Source organism: Hyperoodon ampullatus (assembly GCF_949752795.1).
Source record: "Hyperoodon ampullatus genome assembly, chromosome: 8".
NCBI lineage: Eukaryota > Metazoa > Chordata > Mammalia > Artiodactyla > Ziphiidae > Hyperoodon > Hyperoodon ampullatus.
The window spans coordinates 1,269,578-1,286,924 of NC_136921.1; the positions used below are offsets into that span (position 1 = coordinate 1,269,578).

At 64.3% G+C, this 17,347-nt stretch overlaps 2 protein-coding genes across 2 annotated transcripts; both read right to left on the reverse strand.

The window, feature by feature from the left end:
- Positions 1-891: 891 nt before the first annotated feature.
- On the reverse strand, positions 892-10,814 carry RNPEPL1 (arginyl aminopeptidase like 1; the record flags this gene model as incomplete). Its single annotated transcript, XM_079709846.1, has 11 exons — positions 892-1,874; positions 2,359-2,501; positions 2,574-2,804; positions 3,742-3,850; positions 4,232-4,344; positions 4,727-4,840; positions 5,067-5,302; positions 5,482-5,598; positions 6,104-6,255; positions 6,781-6,921; positions 10,287-10,814. The coding sequence occupies 11 exons, from the start codon at positions 10,812-10,814 to the stop codon at positions 1,587-1,589; spliced, it is 2,172 nt and encodes a 723-aa protein (XP_079565972.1). The 3' UTR covers positions 892-1,586.
- A 3,822-nt stretch (positions 10,815-14,636) lies between these two features.
- Positions 14,637-16,278, reverse strand: DUSP28 (dual specificity phosphatase 28; the record flags this gene model as incomplete). The annotated part of the gene is made up of 2 exons (XM_079710752.1): positions 14,637-15,729; positions 15,886-16,278. The coding sequence occupies 2 exons, from the start codon at positions 16,276-16,278 to the stop codon at positions 15,601-15,603; spliced, it is 522 nt and encodes a 173-aa protein (XP_079566878.1). The 3' UTR covers positions 14,637-15,600.
- Between the last annotated feature and the right edge of the window lie 1,069 nt (positions 16,279-17,347).

Consider the following 17,347-nt stretch of genomic DNA (forward strand, 5'->3'; position numbering starts at 1 on the left):
TGAGACCTTGGGCCGTGACTGGATGGGGCCAGGTCACCTCCTGGCCGCGGCAAGGGGGTGCGGTGGAGGGGTTGCATCTTGAGCGCAGGAAGGAGAATCAGTGGGACATCTGGTGACCTGGGGGCCGGATGTGGCAGGGCCAGGGTTGCTGGCCCACCATTTGCGGTCCTCTCACGCCCTGGCCCCTTGGGTAGAGGCGGGGGGGGGCGCTCTGTGACTGGGTCCGTCCAGTGGATCAGGTGACATGTCACTGCGGGGCCAGAGCGTGTAATGCTGGTGGGAGACCCACACCAGAGGCGTGCTGCCCCATGAGCCCAACCCCGCGGGCAACCGGGAGGACCAGGGCCCGATCGCTGCCCTTTGTCGCAGTGGCTGCATCAATCCCAGCGCCCACAGCTTAGCCATCCTTCGTGGCGATGCCCCAAGTGCAGTCCCCAACCTCACTCCCTCTTCCAAGCCCCACCAGTACCTGCAGCCTCGACTGCACCTGTGCTTGCAGATGTCCCTCCTTCTCCATCCCCCAAAGTCACACTCACCTCTTCCTTTACTCCAGTTTGGGATGGGGGACCACTGCTGAGAAAGGCCCACAGCAAGGGTGGTGACAAGTGGCCTCCCTGCTTTGGTGTTTGGGGGTCCGGGAGGGGAGGGGCTGGGGAGGGTGGAGGGTGCCGCTGGTGCTCAGACCCCCAGGGCTGCCGGGCAGGATTGGGGGCTTCCGAGGGCGGAGCCGGGATGGTCAGGAGGGGCTGGGGGGCAGAGAAGAGCCTCAGCCCTCCCCAGCCCCTCCGGCCTCTGGCCTGCGTGTCTGGCGGCGACCAGCTCAGGACCCCGCCCCATGGCAGCTGGGCAGGTGTGAAGGAGCTGGGACGAACAGGCCGGGAGGTAGTTTGCAGAGTGGAGGTTTAATGGGACAGTCACGGTGACCCTGCACAGTGGTCCCCCGGGGGGCCTGGCTCTAGGCACTGGGCTCCCCAGGCCTCTTCCAGCAGGGTGGGCCTAGAAAGAGCACCAGCGCCGCCTGCCCCTCCCTGTGTGTTATTGCTGCACTGGCCCCAGGCAGCCCCAAGAGAGACTGTCCTGTCCCACTCCCCCTGGGGCCTGGGATCCCGTGTTCCCTGAGGAGCTAAGGCTTTCCGGGGGGCCCCTCCCCAGGGACATCCACCCTCTCCTCGGTGTCCCTTGCCCCCCACACGGAGGGCATGTCTGCGTCCTCTGCCGGAGGCCAACCGAGGCTGCCATCCCCGGGGGTGGGGTGCAGGGTCCGCGGGGAGGAAGCACGCTGGGGGGACAGCGTGGCCCGGGCCCCTGGCAGATGTAAGGCACAGTGTGGCGGTCGCCATCGACCCAGGGGCAGCGCCTGGCAGTCAGTGTTGAGACAGGAGGGTGTGGCGTGTGCTGGCCGCTCCAGGCCTGCAGTGCAAGAGGGCTGGGGAGACCAGGTCCCCGGGCCTTGGCCGGCCCCGGGGGTGCCCCCAGAGAGCCTGCAGGAGGGGTGCGCAGGCCTAGCAGAGCTCCCGGCCAGGCTGAGGCGCGGTCATGGTGGGCCGGGGCCCAGAAGGCACAATCGTGGTGTCGAGAAGTCAGGGCTAGGCAGACACGTTGACATCCCTGAGAGAGATGGCGCTGCCGGGGGCCTCGTCCCCGAGCAGCAGGGCTGGTGCGTCCGCGTCCGCCTCTGAGTCCGCTCCGGCCCCGCCTTGCTCCACGCTGGGCTCTGTGCCGGGGCCCAGGCCCTGGGACAGGATCTGCTGGATGGTCCGGCGCAAGTTGGGGTGCAGCCGGCCCTGCGTCTGGTAGAAGACCTCCAGGGCGAAGGACTTGAGGGCGCCTGTGCAGAGGTCCTCATACAGCGGGATGGTGTACATGCGGGACATCTGCGGGCGGCCGCTTGTCACACTGGCCGCTCCCCGGCCCCTCCCGCCCGCGGGCCCCAGGGCTGCACTCACACTGCCGCAGGGGGGGCCCCACTGTCCTTGCCTCCACCACTGCAGGCCTCTGTAGAGGCCCCATCTCAAGGGAGCTCGGGCTAGGGGGACACTGCCGGGGGACAGCTCTGGGGAGTGGGGAGGCCGGGCCCCTGCAGGCCTGGGGCCCTAGGGCCTCTGAGGAGCTCAGATGCCCCAGCTGTCCACGCCCAGGGCCCAGTGGGCCCAGACCCCCACCCCAGACTCTGCTCCCAGCCTGGCCCTTGGGCACCGCCTCCCCAAGGGCCGGCGGGGTCTGCGCTCTTCCCCCCACTGCCAGCCCTGACGCCACGTCTTCCCCACCCCATTCTCTGGGATGCCCAGTCTGAGTGGGTGGGGGCGGGCGGGGGGAGGGGAGAGGAGGAGTGGGGCGGGCCCGCTCTGGTGGCTGCACCTGGCTCTCAAGGAAGCGCCGGACCCTGTGGAGGTCGGGGTAGTAGTCGTTTCGGACGACAATCTGCAGCCAGCGGATGCGGATCTCGGCGTTCATCGAGTCCAGCAGGGAAGAGTAGCACTTGGACAGGCTCATCACCACCTCTGCCGGCCACAGGCAGGTCAGGCCAGCCGGCCCATCCCCTCCCCCACCACCCCGGTGGCTGCAGGACTCACCCTGGGGCAGCGGGGACCCATCCAGGAGCCGGTCCAGGAAAAGCGCCGTCTGGAAGGTCCTCCACTTGGAGATGTCGATGGTGCTGGCGGAGGCGGCCGCCTGGTCCAGGGGCTCCGCGGTCCACAGCTGGAAGAGGGCCTCCACGGGCCGGGTCAGGCTGGATCCCTGAGACAGGTCTGGCTCGGCCAGTGGGGGGCCCGTGGCATTCAGCCAGCGCTCAAACTCCAGCCCTGCAGGGAAGACGCCACCCTGGGGTCCCGAGCAGGCCTGCCCAGGAGACCCTAGACCCCGAGGGTGTGCCTGGGTGTGACTGTTCCGGGGCCTGGGAGCCCCGAGGGCGGGGGCCGTCTGCGGAGGCCAGGGTCACCTCTAGCCCCTGCCGCTCCAAACCACTGTGGTGGCTTCGGCGAAGGGGCACACAGAGGCTCGAGCTGGTGACTGAGGAACCCCCAGCCCCTCCACGCCTCTCCTGGGTAGAAGACAATGAGGCACTGTAAACCCATGGAGGGGAGGTGGCAGGATAGGCTCTGCCGCACGAGTGGGTAGGGAGCACCACCCTGGGTAAAGGATGTTCCTGCTTTAAAACCCTGGAGCTGGGCAGCCGTGGGGGCAGGTTCTGCCCATCGCCCACTCTCAAAAGCCCTCGGAGCACTTACCAAACCTTCCCAAACACAGGGTCCCCCTGCCCACACCTCCCAGCCACACCTCACTGCCCTATAGCAAGCCCTGGCTTCTCCCTAGACGTCAAGATGCTCCAGTCTCTTCTTTGGCCCCCAAGCCCTTGGACCAGGGACAGCCCCACGAGCCTCACAAGCAGGCCAGCTGCCTTCAGCTAGCTCTCAGGCAAACCTCTCTCCGTGTCGCAGAGCCTGCCCCAGGCCCTTTGCACAGCTTCCGGGGACCTCTTTCTGGGACTGCTTAATCAGGTCTGCCTGGCCTAAGTGCCACCTCCATGCTGGGAATCACACCCTCCTCTCTGCTCCTATGGTGTCCAGCCCGAGGCCCACACTGTCCAGCGAGGGTGGCTGCAGGAAGGACGGATGAACCCGAGGGCATTTCTTCCAGGCAGAGGGGTCATCTTGTGCGGTGGAGCCCACACAGCCGCCGCCTCCCTGACAGGCCGAGGCGCTAGCCGGCTGCGGACCCGCGGCGGGCGGCGGGCCTCACCTGCCCGGCAGTCCACACTCTGCTCCTTCAGCTCTGGGAAGAAGGTCAGGAAGGAGTCCAGCAGGTCCTGGGCTACCACGCTGGTGAACTTGTACTTCTCCACGTAGGCCTGCTGGGGCAGGGGCAGGGCTCGGCAGGCCTGGCGGCTGGGCACACCATCACCATCCCACCACCCGCCCCACAGCTGGGGCCTGCACAGCCGGAAGGGGCCCCTGCACGGAGGCGTCTGCACAGAGCGGTGCGCAGGGCCCAGGGCGGCGCGGAGGCACCCACTGCTGCCACATGGGCCCCGTCAAGTGGTCAAAACTGGGAGGGAGGGACAGAGAGGAGAAAGCACCCCAGGCACTACCCGGAGAGAAGGCTGCGTCCCAGCTCCGCTCACAGGCCCCCGCCACTCCATCCTCACCACCAGGAGACAAGGGCAGCCCTGGGCGCTGGGGCAGAGAGGAGGGGGGCGTACGGGGCCTGTCTCGGGGAGGCGGCTGCTCACTCGGAGAAAGCTGTCAAAGCGCTGGGGATCCCCGCAGAGCTGGGACAGGTAGTACACGAAGCAGTAGCCCTTCTCGTAAGTGAACAGATTCATCAGGTGGCTGGGATTCACTCCTGCAAGGGGAACACCCGTGACTCTGGGCAGTGCCCTGACCCTCCCACGTCCCGAGGGACGGGGGCAGGATGGTGGTCAGGTGCTGTGTGGAACGGGAAGCACTGAGGGCCTCCGTCCCTCACATCTAGATGTCCCTGGAGTGTGGAGATGGGGCCCGCCCTACCTGGGGGGCCTCAGTGGAGACCTTGGTCCACACACCACGGTGACGGGTGCTCAGAGCCCGTGAGAGGCAGTGGCAGGCTGCGGGGCCCCTGACCTGGCCTCTGCGGGGATGCCACGGTGGGGACAGCGACACCCGGCCAGAGTTAGCCTGGGGTCGGCAAGGAGGCCCTGCAGGATGACGTGTCCAGGGCCCGGGGCAGGGCCGGCGGGAGTGGGTACCTGGCTCCAGCTTGACCTGCAGCTTGCTGACTGGGCTGTCCTCACCAAGGAGCTTCATCTGCCTGTGCAGGGCGTCCAGGCGGAAGGCTGTCTCCAGACAGGTGAAGGCAGCACCTGGACGGGGCGGGTGCGAGGCTGCTGCCCTTGCTGCTCCCTGCTCTGAGCTTTGTGGAGACGACCCCTGGCCACCCGGCTGGACACACGCACGGCAGGGGGACCACACCCCGTGGGCCAGGCTGGGCTCCCAGCCCCGCACACAGTGCCCGGATGGCCCTGGTAGCCCAGCCTGCATGAGGCCACGGCGGTGCCCCCGCCGCCCCTCCCCCGGCCCGGGTGGTACCGTAGGTCTCGGTGGTGATGCGGCGCTGCGCATAGGTGGCCAGGCCCTCACTCAGCCACATCTCCTCCCATGTGGCGTTGGTGACGGCGTTGCCGAACCAGCTGTGGGCCACCTCGTGGATGACGTCGATGATCAGGAACTCGTCACTCTCCAGGATGGAGGAGATGATGAAGGTGAGGCAGGGGTTCTCCATGGCCACGATGGGGAAGGAGGGGGGCAGGAAGACGATGTCATACCTGCCCAGGGTGGGGGGTGACCGTGAGAGGGCCGGGGCCCGGGCAGTGAGCATCACTTCCTTCCCAGGAGGTCAGACAAGGCCCCCCACCATGGGCTCCCGTTGCTTCCCGGTAGGCTGGGGACTTGCCCTCTGACCCCTCTTGCAGTCAGCCAGGCTCCCAGGGGCCCCAGGACGTACCTGCCCCACAGGTAGGGCCCGTAGAGGCGCTCGGCTGCGCTCAGCCACTGCTCCACTGCGCCTGACAGCTTGCTGGTGGCCGTGGGCAGGAGGCACGGCTCAGCCCACACGCGGCTCCTGTCACGGGCGAGGGTGGGTGGGGGCCGACCAGCCCCGATCCCTCTCGCCCCACTAGGCCTTCCCTCTGCTTCTGGGCTCAAATACCACCTGCACCTAGTCTGGCCTGGTCCACCGCCCAGCTGCTGCCCGCTGCCCTGCCTCACTCACTGCCACCACGCAGGCCCTTCCCACAGTGGGGGCCGGGCCACACGCGAGGGGCTGCTGGCTCCTTCTGTCTCTGAGTCGAGGGAGCCCGCACAGGCGTGAGGCTATGTCCAGCGGCGGCCCGGCCCGGCAGGAGGACCAGCTTGTGCAGCCCAGCCTCCAGGTCTGGGGGTGCACAGGAGAGAGAGAGCTCCTCTCTCACTGGCAGGGGCGGCCCCGGGGAGTGGTGACATGGCACGTGGGGTCCTCTGCCGGGCGGCTGCAGACGCGGGCCGCACACCCGGCCCACGGTAGGACCTCCCTGAGGCCTGGACTCCGGGCAGCAGCAGGAGCTGCAGGAAGCAAGAGGTGGCCCTACCTGGGCCCGATGTCTGCTGGCTGGAGGTCCCCGGCCACGAGGGCCACGAGGTAGGCGGGCACGGGGTGCTCCATGTGGAAGCGGTAGACGCCCTCCTCCTCCACGTAGGTGCTCTGTGTGGCACTCATCAGCACCTGCACCCCCGACGGGGCCTGTGTTCGAGGAGGCCCCACCCATCAGGGCACCCCGTGTCCTCGATGGGGAGCCCCACGCCCCATCAGGGCACCCCGTGTCCCCAGTGGGAACTCCACAGCCCGGTCAGAAGCCCCACATCCATGGTAGGGAACGCCACGTCCCCGATGGGAAGCCCTGCCACCTGGATCAGGTAGCCACGTCACTTTCGGGGACCCTCTCAGCCCCATCAGGGGTCCCCCCCACTATTCGGGGAAACCCACGCTCCTGGTCTGCACACCTCTTGCCCCAGTCGGGAGTCGGGTGGGCATAGGGGTGCTGCCACGCTCAGGCCAGGAGCCCTGGGACCCAGCGACTCCGTCTGTGCCCTCCCCTCGTCAGGGTCCTATTGGCTCCTCCTGGGTCCAGGACCCCGACCCTATCAGGCTGCCCCCTCCTGCACAGCGAGGAGGGTGGGCTCCTCCTAGAGCAGTGGTCCCGGTGGCAGCTGGGGCCAGGCTCGGGCAGGTAAGAGTGCGGAGCGGGGCCTGCTGGTGGGCGCTGACCTTGACGACGGCCGAGTAGGTGCACTTGACGGCGGGTGTGTCAAAGCACGGGAAGAAGGAACGGTTGCAGACCGAGTGGCCCTGGGTGAAGACGAAGGGCTTGGCACTGCCGTAGGTCAGCTCTGGGTCCAGCCACCAGATCTGCAGTGGGCGGTGGGCAGGGTATCAGCCGACGGCTCCTGGGCTCTGGCCCGTGACGCCCTCCCCATCATGTGGGCTGAGGTCTCCTGGAGACCAGAGCTGCTGGCTGACGGACCTCACTGTACCAGTGAGGCGGGGGCACCCGAGGCACATAGGGAATGGGGGGAGCCTGGGGGCCCTGCCCCACAGAGAGCAGCACGTGGGGACGCCAGAACACCCCTGCCAGCCCAGCCTTGATTCCTGAAAGCCAGGCAGAGTTCCTGGAGAGGGCAAGGCCTTGGGAAGTGGCCCCAACCCCCCTGTCCTGCTCAGGCTTCCAGGCCCAGGGCTGCTGGGGCAGCGGCTGGAGAGGGAGGGAATAAGGAAGGGCCCAGGAGGGGATGGCCTGACTGGGCTCGTCCAGGGCCAACAGCAGCTCCTGGGCACCATCGCTTGCCCACCCTGGGCAAGCAGGGCAGCTGACACAGAGTGTGGCCTGTGCTTCGCCACCAGGGCCAGTCCTCTCTCCAGGTGGGAGGCCATGCACCCAGGGAGTCCCCCAGCCTGTGCCCCTCACGCCAGCTGCCAGAGGGAAATCGAGACGGTCAGAGCACCCGAGTCCAAACTGTCACAGGCAGGCGCGAACCCGGTCTCAGCCAGGAAAGGGAGACAGGAATGTGGACGTGTGGGGAAAGCAGTGCTTCCTGGTGACCCCCACGTACGCCTGAGCCCAGGGCCACCCCTGGAAATGGGGCAGCCTCACAGGGAGGGACCCCCCCGTGGGGAGAAGGGCTCCCGGCCGGGGCCTGTGGGCAGGGAGCTCAGGCTGGGCTCGGGGGGAGGGCCGCTGGGGCCATGGCCGGAGCACTGTGGACAGACCCCGCAGCGGCCACCAGCGCCCAGCCACCCACCTCCCGTGTGGGGCAGCACTGGTGGGTGCCTCGCTCATCTGCAGGACGGACGGGGACCTCCGCACAGGACCTGACACCACACACGGTGTCCTCGGGAAGGACGGCCATCGGGGGTGGGCGTGGGCTCAGGGCGGGAGTGGGGAGGATGCCCTTCAGGGCTTCTGCGCAAGGAAATGGCCCCCGCCTGGAAGATGCCTCCACTGCACGGTGCCGGTGGCCCGGGGAGGCCACGGGGGGCCGAGGATGGGGGTGCTCTTCGGTGCCGCGCCGCCTACCTGCTGCCATGCCTGCCGGACAGTTGCCCTCTCAGCCAACCTCCCCCCAGATGCCAAGGCCAGGCCCCACCCCCACTAGGGAGCCCTCCCTCGCACCCTCGTGCCTACCACTGCCCCCAGCCTCCCTAGGGCCATTTCAAGACACTCCCTCTCAACTCCGGCCAAACATTCCAGGGTCTCCAGGAAGGTCAGCACGGAGCCTGGGGGAGCTCCCCCAACCCAACCACAGCCATTCTGTGGGGCCCCAAATCTGTTCTCACGCCCCCTCTGCCAGGATGACACGATCATTGAAGCCAACTGGACTGTTCCTCGTCCACTTCAGTGACCGAGCGCACGCAGGTTCTCCCAGGGCCGTTATGGAAGGACCCCAGCCCCCTGCAAGTGACAGGTCTGAGCAATCCACAGCTGATGGTATCCACAGTTGCTGGCCACTGGGAGTTGTCCATGCTGAGACCACAGAGGTGGAGGACCCCAGACCCAGTGGGGCTCCCTACCCCGCAAACCCCAGACCCCAGACCCAGGAGGGGGCTGCCCCTCCTGCAGACCCCAGATCTTAGCAGATGCCCAGGCTCGGCAGGGCTGCCTATCCAGTTCCTGCAGACCCAGCCAGACCACTGTCAGCGTTCACAGACGTCTTCAAAACTTCCTTTGGGCTGCTATGTCTCTGTCCTCTCCCGGTGAGGAGTCTGCAGTGGTATCTTCCTTTTCTGCTGACCCCCAGGGCTGCCCCAGATGTTCAGAAGGCCTGTCTGGGGAGCCTGTTCAAAAATGCAGACTCCTGGGCCCTGCCACAGAGCTTCCTGGGCCCTGCCACAGAGCTTCCTGGGGCTGGGACCCAGGAATCTGCATTTAATGAGACTCCCCCCACAGTGGATCCTTCTGCAGGTAGCCCTTGGCTCATGCTGGGGACAGGCCCCCATGGTCAGGCTGCTGGGGATACGGTCAGGCCAGCAAGGGTGGCCTAGTCCCACCACTCTGCCAGTCTTGGGTGGACCAGACACATGGGCTCCAAGTTCGCAGATCAAGGTCAGGGAGGATCATACCCCTTTGTTCTCACGGCTGTGGTGGGAGGCATACATGCCGCTGTCAGAGACCCAGGCTACCCCAGCAGGTGCCAAGCCAGCAGGCCAGGGGCCAGGCCAGCACACCCACGGAAGCTCACAAAGGAGGTGAGGTGGCAGCTGAGAGCTCCTGGGAATCATGCAGGAAACCCGTAGGTGTGTGTCTGCTCCAGGCTCTTCCTGTCCAGGTGTCACCTTGATGGCTCCTGACCTGATGCCTCTGTGCCACCTGTGCATCACCCTGTCCATTTACATGCCGTGGGCACTGACACATGGAAACTTCTGCGGGCTCCCAGAGCTGCGTGTATGGTGTGTGTGTGTGTGTTTGGAGGGGGGCAGTGTCATCAGTGTGCTGTCCACACGGAGACCCAGGAACCCCCATGCTGCCAGCACGGAAGGCCCTGCTCCATCCTGAAAGCCCTCTTACGGTGGAGGGGTGCTGCAGCCACAGCACCCAGCCTGGGCCACCCAGCCTTCCTGTTGAGCCCCTGGGGCGGCAAGTGCTCCACGTCCAAAGCCCTGCAGAGCCTACGTGTGTCTGTGTTGGGGACACGGGGCAACCCTGCCGCCGCACCCGCCAGTCCCCACAGGGCCTGAAGCATTAGAGCCAACCCGGGTCTCTACGCCTCCCACTCCGGCAGGTCCGTCCCTCTTGCTACCTCCAGGGAACAGTCCTCTGAAGGCCAGGTCACACGGAGGCCCTTCCACATCTGACACTGCCTGGCCTGCTTCTCAGTGCCAGGCTCCCTCAGATGTATGGCTTGGCGTGTGCTCACCAGAAGCTCTCCCTGTCCCCAGGCAGGGACAGCCCCTGCACACCTGAAAGGAGAGGCTTCTCGTGGTGGCATGCTGTACCCTGTCCCCACGGTCCAGGGCCAGCACCCAGGCTGTCGCTCGGTCAAAGGTTCCTAAGGGCTCCCCGGGCACCAGCTGGGAAGCACTGCAGGCACCTGGACAGGACTCCGGAGCCAGGTGGGGAAGTGCCAGGCCGGCCCCATCTCTCCGCAGGTGCCTCAGTCGCAGAGCCCACATTAACGCCCCCCTAGCCTGGCGGCAGCGCGGGGAGAGGCCGCCTGGAAACGACCCGGCGACCAGCCCACCGCCCCAGAGCCCACCCGGCGGGGGTGGGGGGAACTCACGGCGGGGGCGTCGGTCGAGGTGTAGCGTAGGATGACCTGGAAGGGCTGGTGCGCCTGCAGTTCAGGCGGCAGTGTGACGGTGAGGGAGGAGCCGTAGTCCGTGAAAGGGTCCACCCTGAAGGCCAGCGGGCAGCATGCGGGCTCCGCGCCGGGCGCCTCGGGGAAGGCGGGCAGCGGGGGCGGCGGCGCGGGACCCGGCCCGGGTGCAGCGAAGGCGAAGGCGCAGGGTGGCTCGCCGGCGGCGGCGGGAGCGCGGCGGAAGGCGGCCGAATGCAGGCGCAGGGCCGGGTGCGCGTCGAGCACGAGCGCGCGGGGCGCGGGGCGCCGCGCGCACAGCTCGAGCACCAGGCAGCCGGCCAGCTCGCGCGCCTCGGGCCGCAGCTCCAGGCCCAGCTGCAGGTGGCGGAGGCGGAAGAGCTGCGCGCTGGAGGCCGAGGCCACGTCCAGGGCGGGCGGCGGCTCGGGCGGCGGACGCGCGGGCGCGGCCTCGGCGCCGGGCGCTTTGCGGCAGCAGCACTGCGCCGCCATGGCCGCCGCGCTAGGTGAAATCCATGGGCGGCGGCCGCGCCGGGCCGCGGGGAGCGGGTGAGGGGCGGCGGCGGCGGCGGCAGCAGCGGCAGCGGCGGCGGCGGGGCGAGGGCACAACAGGAAGTCGCGCCGGGAGCCGCCCGGCCCGGCCCCGCGCCGTGCGCCGCCCCGCTCGGGCTCCGCTCGGCCGCCGCCGGGGGCGCTGTGCGCGGGGAGACCGGGGAGCCGGGGGCGCAGTGAGCGGGGGCGCTGTGAACCGGGAGAACGAGGAGCCGAGAGCGGGGCTAGGACCGCGAGCCCGGGGCGCTGTGCGGGGCGGGAGAACAGGGGAGCCGGGGGCGCTGTGTTGGGGCCGGGGCCTATGTGCCAGGGCTGGGGCCGGGAGCCGGGTGCGGTGCATGGAGCTGCGGCTGCCGTGTGCAGGTGGCCGGGGCACTGTGCTGGGGGGTGGGGAAAGCGGGAGCCGGGGGTGATGGGCGGGGCGCTGTGTGCTCGGGGTCCGGGGCGCGCCGGGCGGAGGAGTGGCCCTGCGGTCTCCCCACCCCTTTGCGCTTCCTACCCGGCTCGCGTCTGGGAGACCCCGGGAGTCAGGATGCCCGATCCCTCAGCGATGCTGCGGGCCAGGTTCTTGGGGCAGCGACTGCTGGGACACCTGGGTCAGGGAAGCTGGGAAGTGTGGCGTCTGGAACTCAGTGTTATTCGTCCATTCGGGAACCTCTGGCCCCAGGAATGATGGAATGATTTCCATACACCCGAGCCACTCCCCTGTGAGACCAGTGGTCTGTGTTACGTGCCATACGGTACATGGCGGTGCTCGAGAACCTTAAGGCTGTGCTGTCAGATAAGTGTAGCTGTTTATATTTAAATTAAATTAGAAGTTCAGTTTCTCAGTTGCACTAGCCATATTTCAAGGTCTCCGTGTGTGTTTGGAGGATAGTGTCTGGCTAGTGGTAGCCATCCTCGACAGAGCAGATATCCCATCATTGTAGAAAATTGCGCTGGACAGTGCTGCCTTGAGGCCTGTTGGGGCCCTGGAGGAAGATTGTATAGGTGAGTGCTGGGCAGTAACAGGACCTGGCCTGCCTGTCCCCATTCCACCTCGCCCAGGCCTGTCCAGAGACTTAGGCCCGGAGGGGATGCCTGCAGACCAGCGAGGGTGCTCAAAGAGCTAGCATCAGGGGGATCTCGAAGTCATGGAACCAGAGGGTCCACCAAGATGTTGCTGTCATAATCGCGTAAGAAGTCAGACCCTTAGGGAGAAGGGGCTTTTTGGCCTGGAATCCCACCCACCTCTCTCCCCTGACCAGTCTCCCTGTGGCAAAGTTGGGGCCTGACTCACAATGCACTTGACCTCGACGGCATCCCCGAGTAGTGTTTGATCCTTCTGGGCTCAGTATCCCAATCTGTCACCCATGTGACCCTGCCTGCCCTCCTCCCCGGGGGGGGGGGGGGGCTGGGTGGGAAGGACGCCTGAGTGGGAGGACACATGGTCACTGATTCAGAGCACCTGCACTGAGGCATCTCTTCGGTTTTTCCTATGTGCCGTCTTAGCTGGGGGGACACAATCTCCTTGTCGGGGCCCCACCCCAAACTCGCCAGTCACCTGGAGGAGGGGTTTCAGTCCTGCGTCCGAGACTCAAGAGGGAAGAGAACTGGGGTCTGATCAGTCCTCGAGGCCTTCAGGTGGCCCAGCGCCTGCCCAGGTGCCAAGGGCAGAGTGCTTTAGATGGCACTTCCAGTTTGACCAGCCTTTTGGAGCCACCCACCCCCACCAGGCCGGTGGGGCTGGAGTCAGAAGACCTTCAAGAGGACTGTGTGTGGGCACCCACACTAGCCTGCCCTAGGCACCCGCAGGCAGGTCTACCAGCCACCTGTACACTCAGGGTAAGTTAACATCAGGGGGCTTCTCGCCCTCCTGGTCCCCTGGACTTGGGTGAGCAGGGATTGGGTCTCAACCCTTCTCTCCCGGGCACCTCCCAGCAGCCAGTTCTGTACACAGAAGGGGTGGAATGGGGCAGTCCTGCAGGTCCAGAGGAGCTGTTACCACTTCTGTCCACCCCCCCAGCGGGGGCGGTGCCTTCCACCCCACATTTTTGTAAGGAACCAACACAAGCCAGTCTTACAGGAGCCAACAGACCTGTTCTATAGTATTAAAGGCAGCCCACCAAGGCATTTGTGAACTGTGAAGGCCACAGGGGTCGTCTCCACTCTCCACCCTGTCCCTGTCCTGCAGAGGACAGTGCCTTCAGTGCTGGGGGACGGGGGCACTGCCTTGCTAACAAAGGTCCAGGGTGGCTGCAGTGTAGTCCTCCTCTCACCCCACCCCAAACCACTTAGGAGAGAGGAACCTGAAAGTCGGGACTGCTAGAGGCTGGGGTATCTCCCATAGGACTTTTCATACACCAGCCTTTTGATGATCAAATCCTGGCTGGCTTGGGTGGGCTGATGCAGCTGACACTCCACCTGCACCCCAGCTTTCCCCTGATGCACGTGGACTAGGTACCCCTATTCAAGTGCGCTGGCACTGGGAGGGGAGTGGGTCCCTGGCCTCACTTGCCAGTGGGTGGACACGGAGGCAGGAGGGCTTCCAGGAAGCCTGTGTTGTTCAGATGGGGGCTGTGTTGTCCCTGGGTCGGAGGTCCTAGGCATACCTGGGCCTCTGGTGGCAGCCAAAGTTGGATGGTTCTCAGAATGGAGCTGGTGGGACAAAAGGCTGATGTGACCCACAGATGTCCTTCAGCCTGGCCCAGGCTCTGACATCCTGGCAGCCCTGTCACCCAGGGCCGGGTCAGCAGGTGAGGGGGTGTGCCAACAAGGATGTCATGAGCACACAGGGTAAAAATGTGGGCTCGGGTCCTGGCTCCTGACCTCCTAGCTGGGCAAACTGCTCAGCTCACCTGAGGTTACAGATGGAGCCACTGGAGCCTCACCTGCCACGTGGAGGCAACAGCAGGAGCTTGTTTATGGGGTTGATGAAAAAGTGACATTAGCTATGAGGGGCTTGTGGGGAGTGAGTGGCAGCTGGCAAGCCTTCCAAAAATGTGTGAAAGTCAGGTTAGCCACGAAGAGCTGCATTTGGGTTATGACGAGGGCTGTGGCTCTTGGACATGGGGGCTGCTGACTGGTGACATCGCACCGGGCTGGGTGCTGACCTGCAGGGTGTGGTGTATGCTCTGAGCCAGGGACCATCACAGCTGGAAGCCCAGATGTGCAAGAGGGTTGGGGAGGAGGAAGACCCTTTCACAACCGCCCCAGTGCCTCACTCACAGAGTGTGAGCTTCCCATCCCTACAACTTTGGGCTCTGCTGGGTCAGAGGTCTTCATCTGCAGGTAGTATGCTTCCATTTGGGGACACACCTGGACAGGAGGCTGAGACACCACTTAACCATTTGGGGCTGTACAAGCCTCAAATCATGAGTTGTTCTGCTGGGTGAGGTGACTGATCCTGACTTTTTTTTTTTTTTTTGGCCGCACCATGCAGCTTGCAGGATCTTAGTTCCCTGACCAGGGATTGAACCTGGGTCCCAGGAGTGAAGGCACCGACTCCTAACTACTGGACCACCAGGGAATTCCCTGATCCTGACTTTCAAGGGGCAGCAGGGCTTTGCTGCTGCTCAGGGGGGCCAGGAGGAGTATGCTGGAACTCAGGGCATTCTCCTGATGCCTCCCAGTACTCCCTGGTTGTATGGCAGAGGTCACAGAGGCCACAGCGCCAGTGCAGGCAGGACCACTCAGGGCTCTTCAGGATGAAGGCTCCAGACACCTGACTAGGAAAGACCAGGACCTGAGGCATTGGCTGAGGGTCAAGGAAAATGATAAACATCAACTGCAGTATTTTATTCATAACCTTGTTATGTATATATTTGTATATTAACCAGGGATTATATTATCTGTAACTCATATGTGTTACCCAATTTTTCCTTTACTCTTTCCCCACTATCTTATTTAAGGAGTGTTGGTGGTGATTAATTTTCTAGTGTAGTCTTTAGGCTGTAGTGTGTCCAAGCGGGGTGCCTCTGAACCAGAAGAGGAATCAACAAGCTCAGACACATGGGTGGTCACTGCATTGTTGACATGACCTTGGCTGCAGGATGTTAGGCTGGGACTCATTGCTATTGCTGAAACTGGGAGGCCAGTAAGGTAGGAGGTGGGTACGGACACTGAGACCCCCAAGGGTGCCCACATTGGGTGGTCTGTCACACAGCCTCGAACCCTCACTATGTGTCACAGCAGCTACAAGTCTGGAAACTGGGCCTTCACCAGCTGGATCCCATGTTGCGTTTTGTGATGGGACCAGTGTGAGGTTTTGGAAAGCCACTGTGGCTCGAGCAGGTGGCAGGCATGAGGTTCTGCCAGCAGCCCCCCAGAAGTCACCCACATCAGAGTGGCAGGCAGCCAGGAACAGGGTGGCGGGTCTCCATGACTCCTGTGCTTCCCCATCTCCTGACCTTGGCTCCTTGGCCTCCATCTCTCTGTAGTAAATGTGTTTCTGGCTAAAATTCCTCAAGTGGTTTTGATGTTCCTGACCAAGCTCTGTCTAATAAACCTGCTGACCAGGGGAGGAACGGTTCTCAGTTCTCTCCTCGGCGGACACACCCCTGCCCTACCGTCAAGGGGGGACAGAGACCTTCAGGAAGTTGCAGAAAATAAAAAATCCGTGGGACGTGAGGCAGGAGAGGACAGACCACCCTCCCGTCAGTGCATGAACTACCTCTTCCCACCCCGAGGCTGCAGGAAACTCCAAGCGCCCCGCTTTGGGGTTGGGCCGTCCTCAAGGGCTGACCCATTAGGGCTCAGTCGGGCCCGAGGGCTCCCCGGGCAGGCGGGACCACGACTGCAGGGCCTCCTCGTACTTCTGAAGCTGGGACCAGAAGCCCGGGTTGGGCTCGGCCACCGGGCGGGCGCTCTTCACAGTCTGCAAACGAGAGGCTTTGGCTAGACACCGCGCAGCGTTGGCTGCAAGCTCCGCTGCATCCCCAACGCCCGGAGGCCCCGCCCCAACAAGCGGGCCCTCCTCGAAGCCCCGCCTCTTCCCGCCGGAAGCCCCGCCCACGAGAAAGTCCCGCCCTACCTGGAAGGCGTGCTCCCGCGTGAGGCCGCGATGACGCATGAGGTAGGCGGTGCAGACGGCGGCCGAGCGGCTGCGGCCGTTCTTGCAGTAGACGAGGCAGGCACCACCGGCGCGCAACGCGGCTTCCATGGCGGCACAGGTAGGCTCCAGGTGCGCCAGCAGGTCCTCAGCCGGGTCGTCGAATACGGGCACGCGCAGCTCCGTCACGCCGGGCGCGCGGGGGCCGGGCTGCTGGCGCGAAACGTTGACGCACAGGGTGATGCCCGCGCGCGCCAGCAGCTCCGGGGCGGCCGCGGCCTTCGCGCTCCCGAGGAAGAGCGAGGGGGCGACGCGCACGAATGGTGGCGGGGCTGCCTTGGCGGCCCCGCGGCGTCCGGCTCGTTCCGCGTCCATGACCGGCCCTTGAGCCCCCAGCCCGGGTGTCTATTTTAGGCCGTCGGGAGGCCGGCTGGGCGCCCCCGGGTCCTAGAGGCCTCCGAGGGGCGCCCCTCCCCTTCCCGGGGCGGGCCCTGTAGTGGTTGTGCACGAGCGGGCACGCCTACAAAGCCCTGGCCGCCGCCTCATTGGCCAGGTCTAAACGGGAGAGGCCTCCTCTGATTGGCTGAGGCTGGGGGTTGCGGCCATTGGCTGGCCTGGTGGCCATCGGAAGAGTCTGATTGGCCGCAGTGAGGTGGGCGGGTTCGGGTTGCTGGGAGGAATGGGCCTCCCCTCGCTGGATACCAGAGCCCCGCAGGTTGCAAGCCGGGAGATCTGAGAGTAGCTGGTGCCTGTCCCCGCGAACGTAGAGGTTTCCAGCTGGGCGGGGCTCGGGGAGGTGCGCTTCTCAAGCTGTGACTGATGTGCAGAGGAGCAGGCGACCCCGTCAGAGATTCTCATCTGGGCACTGACCAGTATCCTCCACATCGTTTTGTAGGTAGGCCCCTTAATAACTGCTTCTCTTATAACCGCATCGCCAGGTGAGGGGCCCTTTAGTATAGCTTTATGTATATTCCTTTTGTTATTTGTTTCCTAATAAATCACCCTGTGTAATTTCTGCATTTTATTTTCCCTTTTATTGTAAAACATGGTTCATATAAAATAAAGTATTTACCGTTAGCTTTTCATCATTTTTTCATAGACCAATATTTTTGTTTTTATTTTTCTCAATTATTATTATTTTTTGCGTTACTACTGTAACTTTAAAGAATTAATACCCTTTAATTACACAGTTGCCGTGTAAGAAGCCCTCTTCAGTAGATTATTCTGAGGTCCATTGTCTTTCAGGGGCCGGTTTCAGTGAAAAGTTAACTGTCTTCCAGTTCTGCATGCATCTAGTTATTGCCATTTCAATTCTACTCTAATAATATGAAAACATTTTTTCTGGTTCATCTGCATCATTTACTTAAGATTTGCAATCCGTTCTATCAGAAATTATTCTCCAGTACACCCATGCCCACCCCCCCACACACACACACAGAGTACT